The sequence below is a fragment of the Anser brachyrhynchus genome (assembly GCF_964034855.1).
Source record: "Anser brachyrhynchus genome assembly, chromosome: 2".
Lineage (NCBI taxonomy): Eukaryota > Metazoa > Chordata > Aves > Anseriformes > Anatidae > Anser > Anser brachyrhynchus.
The window spans coordinates 36,127,641-36,137,335 of record NC_137695.1 but is presented as its reverse complement, the minus strand read 5'-3'; the positions used below and the strand labels follow the sequence as shown (position 1 = coordinate 36,137,335).

Sequence of the window (9,695 nt, the reverse complement as noted above, 5' to 3'; positions counted from 1 at the left end):
AATGGCCGTCAGTCCCAAAAGCGCCTCATTTCCATGCTAATGCCCGCGGCCGCCTGGTGATGCGGATGGACAAGCCCCTTTAACTCTTGGCGTCGCGTCGCGCTGGGCTCTGCGGCGGGGCAGGAGCAGCCAGGTCCTTCGGCCCCATCTCCATCCTCCGGACGACCCCCGTCCCCGTTTCCATCCCCGTTCCTGTAAGCAGTTCCCATTCCCGGTCCCATCCCCATCCGCGTCCCCGGGGCTGATGCTCTCCGCGCTGTCCCCACCACCTCCCCCCGCACCCCCCGAGGGGCCCAAACCGGGGGGTGAGGGGCGTCGGAGATGCCCGGCACCGGCCTGACAGCTCCGGGGCCGCCGCAGAGGCACTCACCCTGGAGGGGCCGGGCTCCGCGGGCCGGGCTCCGCCGCCAGGCTCTCTCCAGCCTTCCCCTCTCAGCGGGCGGGCGTCCCCCGGCGGGCAGCAGCCCGGCCCCCCCGCCCCCCGGGGGGCCGCCGCCGCCCTGCCCCGCGGTGCCGCGCCGCGCCGCGCCGTGCCGTGCCGCGCCGTCGGAGCGCTCGGCGTTTAAATGCCCCCGACGCGGCGATCTATCAGCGGCAGGAGCCGGGAAAGTCCCGCAGGCGCCGCAGCCATTGGCTGCCGCCCCCCACGTGCCTCCCCGCTCGCGGTACCTTCGTGTCATTTTCCTCCCGGCCCCATGGAGGATGTGGGAAAGTTGGCGCGGCCCCGCTGGCCGCTGAAGACCCGGTGGCGGCGTGACAGCAGCGGGACGCGGCGAGGATGAGCTCCTTCCTCGAGTACCCCGTCCTCGGCGGCGAGGCGGGGGCCTGCGCCGCCCGCGCCTACCACCCCGAGCACGGGATTACAACTTTCCAGCCCTGCGCCGTCAGCGCCGGCAGCTGCAGCGGGGAGGACCGCTTCCTCGTGGGCCGCGGCGTGCCCATCAGCCCCCACCGCCACCACCACCCCCCGGGCCAGCCCGCCGCCTACCAGCACCACGGCGGCCTGGGGGTGTCCTACGCGCACCCCGGCTGCGCCCCGACGTACGGCTCGCAGGGCTTCGGCGCCGCCTACGGCCCCTACCCGCTGGGGCAGGACGCGGAGCTGGCCGCCGGCTTCCCCCCCTGCGCCCCCGCCGTGTACTCGGGCAGCCTCTCGTCCTCCGCCGCCGCGCAGCACCCGCACCAGGGCTACGCGGGGGCGCCCGCCCAGTTCGTGCCCCCCGCCTACGGGCAGGAGCAGCAGAGCCTGCCCCTGGGCACCTATAACCATGCCCTGTCCCCCCTCCACGCCGGCCACCAGCAGGAAAACTCCCGCTCCCCCTCCGCCGAGACCTCGCCGCCGGCGCAGACCTTCGACTGGATGAAAGTTAAAAGAAACCCACCCAAAACAGGTCAGTGGCCCGGCGTGGAGGGGAAGGGGGGGGAGGCCGGGGCAGCTCCCTGCTGTCGGGGCGCCGGGGGCGGCTCGCAGGTGCCCCGCGCCCCCGGGAGCGCCCGGAGCCGTCTGCCCGCAGCGCTGGGAGCCAGCTCCGGCCCCTGCCGCCCCCCCGCTCCCCTCCTTTGGTCGTACGTCTTGTAATTCATAACCCACTTATCAAGTTTCCTCTGACACCAGAGGCTGACTCCAGTTTAGCACCTCGCACTCCATCACTCACCCTGCCGGGGCTTCCCTCTTATCCTGCGAAGTCCCCGCTCCCTATCGCTTAGCCGGTGTGGACATATTGATTACGTCGCCTATAAATCATTTGCGCTCACTTACCGCCGCGTGTCCCCTTTGCAGGCAAGGCCGGCGAGTACGGCTTCGTGGGGCAGCCCAACACCGTCCGGACCAACTTCACCACCAAGCAGCTCACCGAGCTGGAGAAGGAGTTTCACTTCAACAAGTACCTGACCAGGGCCAGGAGGGTGGAAATCGCCGCCTCCCTCCAGCTCAACGAGACGCAGGTGAAGATCTGGTTCCAGAACCGGCGGATGAAGCAGAAGAAGAGGGAGAAAGAGGGGCTGCTGCCCATCTCCCCCGCCACCCCCACGGGATGCGAGGAGAAGGCGGAGGAGTCCTCGGACAAGTCCTGCTCGTCGCCCTGCAGCGCCTCGCCAGCCTCATCCTCCTCGGACACGCTGCCTGCCTCCAACTGACACCGCCGTGCCCCCGACGGGGCGGCTCGCCCCGATCTCCCACGGGTGCCCAGATCTCCCACGGGTTCCCCCATCTCCCACGGGTGCCCGCGGCTCCCACGGGTGTCCCCCCGCCACCGGGCCCCGGGGTGCCGGCTCGCATCTCGCCTCCCAGAGGTCCTTTTTCGGTCCCCCCCCCCGTCCCTTTTCGCTGGAGGAGCCCCTTACACGCTCAAGGACGGGTCTCTGACCTTCCCCGAGCGACAGGCAGGTTACATAGGGTACACGACCTCACGAAGAGCTGCACTATTGTGAGTGTTTACACGACTTACAGGACTTTCATCCCCTAATTTAATGTATTCTTTGTTCGTGTCTATGAGTTGGTTGCTTGTAAATACTTTGTCCGAGAGATTTATCTTTTTACAGATTTTTCTAGAAATGACGTTTAGATGATCAGGTTGAGCAGGGTGAGTGCATTCGCAGAACCGGATCCACTTTTATATCGGCCAAAAGCCGACGACCGCATCAAGCAAATGCGTGAAGCTCGAGCAGATACCTCAAAGAGTAGCGCTGTTCCTCTCCGTGTGACAAGCAAGGCTTCAATTGCACTAGGTTTTGTAACCCTTACCCGGTGTGCTTGCCCCCCCGCCCTAAAGGTGTCCCGGGTTATACCCGCCCGAAGGGTACACCCGTCCGAGAGACCTCACCTCTTCCCGTTTTCGGATTATTTAGACTCGATGTCTTTTCAACCTTCTCGTGAATGTGACGAATGGCCAAATGAATGTATCATTTCTGTGGTTGGTGTCTGGACCGTTGCATGACGCCCCGTGCTTTGATGTACCCCGGGTACACTGAGGTCTATCAGTTGTCGCGTGTCAGCGACACCTCCTGATTTTCTGTACAATCATCGGAGCTCTGGGATTACCCGCTGCTGGAACCCAGGGCAGGATTTACGGGTCCTTATAATGTCTGTAATAAATATATTCCGCTTTCAGGTATACCTCGTGTGTCTGCCTCTGCGTGACATCACCGAGGAGCCTCAGCCTGGGCCCAGCACTTCGGTTTCCCCAATTTTCCTTTGCTGGGGCCTTTTGTAGGGTCAGAGGGGGAGGAAGAGTCTCCCAGCGTTCCTCCTCCCGGGCTGCCCGGGCTGACTCATAACACAAACCTTCTTCCTTTTCTATGCTCAAATAATATTATTTTTAGAGGATATAATGCCCTCCTCTCCCTCCACTGTAACTGGGAGGAATTTATGACCCCGATCTATTTCTGAAGCACAAACACGAGAGCTTCCTGGGTCAAGTGCTAACCTTTTCACCTCGAGATGGATGTTGACACTTACATAAACAGAGCACGCTTCAAAAGCAGAAACTGTCTTCAGCCAGTCTTTCCTCACATCGCAGGCCCCTCGCCAAGGGCTGCACATTTCATTAGCCCGGGCACTGAGCTGGGCCAGCTTCTCCCTCCTTCCCCCCCTGGCTGCCATCCTGATGGACTGCCAAGGTGGGGAGATGGCTCCCAGGTGCTTGGCAGCCTGCTTCTGGCAACTCCCAGCCCATTTCCCAACCACCAACTTTTTATTTCTGGAAAAAAAAATAAAAATAAAAAGCAAGTTCTCGCAGGTAAATAGCTTGAGGTTTCCAAGAGGTGTCAGATGAACGCGGGGTCGGGGAGGGGGGAGCGTGAGTGTGGGGAAAGCGGGTGCCGGGAGGGAGCAGAGACCTGCTGGGCTGCACGGGCGGGTCTCAAGTCACCGCTGCCTCTTGGGTTTCGGCGCAAACACGGGTGACATCTCCTTCACTCGGCACATCTGCAGGGGAGCGCTCCCGGCTTCTCCCGGGGCCGGGGTCGGTGCCCGTGCAGGCTGTGCCGTGCGGGACCCGCAGAGAGGCAAGGAAAATCTTCTTCACTTCGGTGTCAAAAGAGACAAGCCCCGATTTGCAAGGCGCGGCGGCCATATCAAGAGCCGAGCTAGCTGCGAGGGACCGGGGCTGTCTCCAAAGGCTCCCGCCACTGCCTCTATTTCTTTCATTTCCCCGCCTGCCATATACTTTACCTTTTGTTTATTAGTGTAAAGCCACAAAGCAAAACAGATGGCCTTCTTCCAGAGACTTGGATGTGTTAAAGTGGCATTTGCATTCCAATGAGGGCATTTCAATATCGAAATCTGGATCTAAACATTGCTGGAATCCGGATCTGCAACTCGGCTCCCCCGGTGTTGACTTAATGTGCTAGAAAGAGCGGCCATAAATTATAGCCTAAATGCGGGAGACAAGACACTTGTCAGTGTGTCGATCTGCGCTGGGCTGCGGCAGAGAGTCTCCTCTCCTTCCAAGCCGAAACCTCATTTTATCTTTTTTTTCCTCCTTTTTTTTTTTTATTTCTCTTTTTTTTTTTTTTCGCAGCCCCGATCGATTTCAAGCGCCGACACCCCCCAAATCTCCCGATCCCGTCTCGTTTTGTTGTTTTACGTTTATGATTTCGATGCGATCAACCTCTCAGGGCAGGCGGTGTGGGCAAGAGAAGTGAGAACCTCCTGCCTGCCCCGCGTGCGGGGGTTTCTAACAGAGAAATTGCACTGGCAAGCGGAGCGTGCTTTGGCCTGACGGAGTCACTCAGCTGGCCTTCAGGTTGTAGGGATCCTTTTGTTTTTACACTATTTTTTTTTTCTAATGTTCTCTCTAGAGTCTCAGGGGAAAAAATGGAAAAAAAAATCAAACCAAAAAAAAACCACCAAACCACCCACCAAACAACCAAGCCGCGTTCAAATGTCAAACGGAGTTTAGCATCTTCCTATCACACTTAAGGCCAATTCTGCTGTTCACCTTTAAAGTTTACTTTTGGAGGCTATTGAGATGCTTTGGTGTTTTCCTCTGGGGCAATCAGATTGAAACCGATCAATATTTACTCAGTCTGAAAGGGCTGTTGAAAAGGCAGCTAACAACAAACTGCTTAGCTGCTCTCCCTTCTTTAATCTCAGGTTCACCGAAAGTTCAAGCAGAAATGAATTCAGTGATGGGTCACTTTAAAATAAGTCCCAGCGCTTAATCTCGCAGCCTCGGCAAAGGCAACAATTACAGAGCCATCTCTCTCTCCCCGTCCCTCTCGCCGTCTCCCCGGCAGCCGCAACTTTCCTCCCCTTTTAGTCCAGCGCTGTTTTCTCGCTCTCACCCGCTCTTTTGCGGAGGCAGCGGCCGCTCCCGCACCGCTCGGGGCTGTCCCGCACCTTCCCACGCGGGGACCGGGCTGCGGAGCGCGCCCCGTCCCGCACCGTGCGTTTCCCAGAGGGGTGACACTGGGGGCTCCTGGGGCAAGGGGAGGGATGCTCGGGGCTTTATCCCCGCAGAGATAAGGGTCAGCTGGGGCGGCCGGAGGAGCCGGGGGGCTGCCTGCCCCTCTCCAGTCCTCCCTGGGCAAAGAGGAGAGAGAAACCCGGGCGCAGCGCTGCTAATTGCAGGGACTCTTCGGAGGCCAAAGTTCACGCAATCGCTGCATAAATGCATGCTTAACGGGGATTTATTAGTACCTCTCTAATGGCAGCTCACGCTGGAGAGGCCAGCGGGTTTTCACCGGCAAATTGCTGCTCGGGACCCCCCCGACACCCCGAGGCGCTGCCCGGGGACCCCTCCGGGCGAGCATCTCTGGGCCGGGCAACGCGCCCGTGCGAGGCCGCTCCTCCGCCCGCGCTCGGCCCGGGAGACTTTTTTTTTTTTTTTTTTTTTTTTAATAATCGTTTCGGCATATTTTCATCGTAAACTTGGGAACAACGTTCTTTGCTTGTTTTCCCTCTGCAGTTAGTTCTGCGCCAGCTCAGTAAACTGGTAACTACAAGAAATATAAAAAGGGAAGACAGAAATTATTCAATGAATAGCATATAAATAACATCATAATATCGAAAATGATTTAAAATATTTCTTTCTTTGCATCTTTCTTTCTTTTCCCTTTCTCCCTTTCTCCTTTTCCAAGGCAAACATTCCTTTTCTCCCCCAGGCACACTACTTGGCCGGCTTGCACTGTTAACATTATTCTTTTATGGTTTATGTGTCATAAAATATTACAGGTCACAGTTACTCCTGTTTCAGGCTCAGAAAGACCATTGAAATCAATGGGAGCTCTGGGAAAAAAAAAAAAAAAAGTCTTCCCTTGTGCCTAAGAATCTGAGGGCAAACTTTGTTGATTTTGATCATGCGAGGAGCCCTATTTGCTATACAACTTCAAAAGGATTACACATTTCAGTAATACGAGCAGAAATTGGCCCGGAAAAATGCTTCCGCGCTATTTTTTATAGGGCAGTGACATATTTTAAGCATTTGTTCCACACGGAGAATGTTTCAGCCATTACTTTTACAATTATTTTGGCTTTCCGGTTTACTTTCCTTGAAAGTTTGTATCTCGTAAATTTAAATCAGGACTATCGATTCTCATAAAAGTGTGACCGGATAACGACCAGCCACAACAGAGACGATGAAAGCAATAGCCAGTTCGTGCCTTCTGCGGGTGTTCAGTTTATAAATACAAACTCAACGCGCTGCGAAGTTTTCTCTCCGTTCACGACTGCAAAAGCGGGGAAAAAAAAATCAAATAAAAACAAATTCAAGCCCAAACGAGCCCAGAGAGGCGCTACCGTTCTGGGGCAGCGAGAGGACACGGAGCCAATCTCAGCCACGAACTTTACCCTAAACTCACGTCGGTTTAGGATGCGGTGCATCCCAAAGCAGAAGGGTTAGGAGCACACAGGGGCTCACGGAACGTTTCGCGACTGTTGTGGGAAGAGGCTGGGCGGCCGGGGAGCGACAGCCCTGCCCCGGCTTCCCCGTTACTGGCATCCCATGCGCTCGGCTTGGCGCAGAAGTATTTCTGTGTTTGCTAATCCCAGCCTATTCTGGTTTTAGCTCGGCAGGCCACTGGCCGCCAGAGGAAAACCGAGTAATACGGTATCGATTATTAAAAAAATAAAAAAGAAATAAATCCCGGGAAATATCTACTTTGATTGAACGCTCCGCTAACGCCTTTTGGAGGGATCGATTGCATTCACAGCTGTCCTCGGGTTTGATCTTCGGGAAGTGACTAATAGAAGGAATATTCGTTGTGCGCACCGTGACAGGAACCGAGGGAGCCGGCCGAGGGGCGGCGGGGCCGGGATCCCCGGTGCATGCACCATCTTCACCGGGACAAGGCGTACAGCCGGGCCGGGAGGGACCGGGGGGGGTCCCGGGGGTCCCCGCCCCGGCGGCTGCCTGAGCCCGAAGTGGCACCGCAGAGCCGAGGGAAGGGCATCGCGCTTCTGGGCTCCTTTGTGTATTAATGCAGCTATCAGCAAATCCCCGATAACCTCCCTCTCCCTCTGTCAACACCCCTCAGCTCCGGCCCGGGCTCGGGGAAGAGGGATGGGACCTGCCACCAAGGGTCCTGCAGCAAGGGGTGCCCCTTTTGGGGGTTTCTCGGTGACAGATGTTGACGTTTCTAGGGAGCTCGGTAAACACAGGCTTGGACTGGACTTTTTCACAGCCCATGTGGTTTTCATCATTCCCCGTCAGGCTCAGACCAAAGGCAGGAGCTTCCCACTTCACACTCCTCATCCCCTCTCATCTTCAGCAGTCACTCAGCTCCGGTGACACGGAATAAAGAGCAGAGAAAACACAGGAGACCAGGTTCGCTAAGCAGTGAGAGGTGGGGGTGAGGATGGGGCTAGCGGTGGGAATGGGGGGAGTGGGAATCTCTGTGCCGCAGCACACAGGGAGCCTTCAGGTGCAGAGCACATCTGTGCGAGTCTGCATCTGGGGACAAACCGGGGTGAGCAAGGCAGAGGAGGGAGGTAAGAGCCTCAGAGCACAAAAACTTGCCTAGACTTCTCACCGGCTTCCTAAGAAGGTGAAGGTCAAAAGGGGCTCCGTCATGACAGTAGGGACTTCTAAAGTTTTAATTGAAACTCCTTTGAACCAATAAAACATTTTTTTTTTTTACTTTTGCATCAAGTCTACTACCTAAACAAACTCCTGTGCAAAAACATCAGTTACACTGGAAATGTCATGCAAGCCTTAATTCACATTCTTAACTTAGTTGTAAAATATTCCCTCCAGCACCCAGCAAAGGTGGAGACTTTAACCAGACTAGTCTATTTTGCAACAAATAAAATCCCTGCAGCATTGCTCTGTAACATCAGTGGATTCAGCATTTGTGCATGGTTCTGGGGACAGATGGATCATAAAACAAAATTTGTTGGTTGGGGTAGTGTTGTGTTCCTCATGCTGCGCTGGGGAAAAAAATAGTTAAAAAAATAACACTGTCTAGAAACTGAAAGGTGATCCCATTTGAGCTGAGCCATTGAAGAGCCATGCATATTTCACTGTGCAGAAATATTATGTTGGAGGAACACTCCTCGCAAGCAGTATTAGCATGAACAATATCTTTAGACGTGGAGGTGGGTATTGCAGACAAGTAAGACTCTGTGGGGCTTTGCAATTTATTACATTTCCCTCCTCCTCCCCCATATATTTTATTTTTGCATTTCCAGCAGTGCTAGGAGGCAAAACAATGATCATGGAAACAGAGTGATGCAAAAAGATTTGGAGAAGGCCCATCCCCTGGTCAGAAAAGGATGAGGATGAGGATGAAGATAAACACCCCAGCTCACATATATGTGAACGCACGTGTTCCCAAAGAACATAGATTAATTTAACAAGCTATCATCCTAGCTTCTTTAAAATCAGCTCACAAAATGAAATATTTAGATGTTAGCAGAGGATTGTACCTGATCCCATGATTACAATGATGTTGTGTGGGACCTACCGTGGCCCATTGCCCAGGGAGTTTTGGCTCACCTGAGCCCCACTGGTCTGCAAATCAAAAGATTAGGCTAAAAGAATATGAAAGTCCCTCAGTAAAGATACCTTTTCTCTCTTCAGATCAGATCTTTCTCACCCCAGGGTTTTGAATGCCACAATAAAGCACATAAGGAGCATAGACAAAAACACTGAAAATTCTGCTGAGACCTCTCCAATGATCTCTAATTAGACAAGAGACTCCAGAAATCCAGATAGTCTCCATGTAATCCCCTTTTAAAACACAGTGTTGTGTTTTGAGACTGGTTGACCATATAGGTTGCCTCCCACTTTCACCAAGGCTGAGACAGAACAAGACATGACCATTCCAGTGGGCTCTGGATCAGTCCCTACTGCAAGCTCCATATTCAACAATGTGCAAAAATTTCTCCTCTGCTTTTCACTGAGAAGGCAGCAGGGCAGGCTGTAGACTGAAAGCAATGGAAACCCAACAAGCAATCTTTTGGTCAGACCCTCTAGATTTTTTTTGCACTGCACTTGTGATCTGGCACTGGGGAACACTGCTTGGAAAGGGGAAGATAAAGCATTTAAAATAATTTCCACTACCAGAAAGGACATTTTTGCTCACTCTATACACTGCGTGTGATTCAAAATAAATGCAAATCATCGAGGTTTAAATGAAAATCTTATCTGCAACCTTAGCTACGATCTTATTCAAAACCTGGGAGTGGAGAAGGCTCTTTGGTAACCAGTCTCAACCAGGGTTAAATGCAGAATGTATAATGGGACCCTCTTCTG

At 54.4% G+C, this 9,695-nt stretch overlaps 1 protein-coding gene across 1 annotated transcript; it reads left to right on the top strand.

Annotated features, from left to right (window-relative positions):
* The first annotated feature begins 767 nt into the window (after positions 1 to 767).
* On the top strand, positions 768 to 4,161 carry HOXA1 (homeobox A1). Its single transcript, XM_080579652.1, has 2 exons — positions 768 to 1,391; positions 1,781 to 4,161. Exons 1-2 carry the CDS (start codon positions 779 to 781, stop codon positions 2,134 to 2,136), a joined length of 969 nt encoding a protein of 322 aa, XP_080435778.1. The 5' UTR covers positions 768 to 778; the 3' UTR covers positions 2,137 to 4,161.
* The last annotated feature ends 5,534 nt before the right edge of the window (positions 4,162 to 9,695 follow it).

Coding starts and splice junctions, on each gene's coding strand:
- HOXA1 (XM_080579652.1), top strand. CDS start 779: ATGAGCTCCTTCCTCGAGTACCCCGTCCTCGGCGGCGAGGCGGGGGCC. Junction 1,392..1,780: donor AAGAAACCCACCCAAAACAG/GTCAGTGGCCCG, acceptor TCCCCTTTGCAG/GCAAGGCCGGCGAGTACGGC.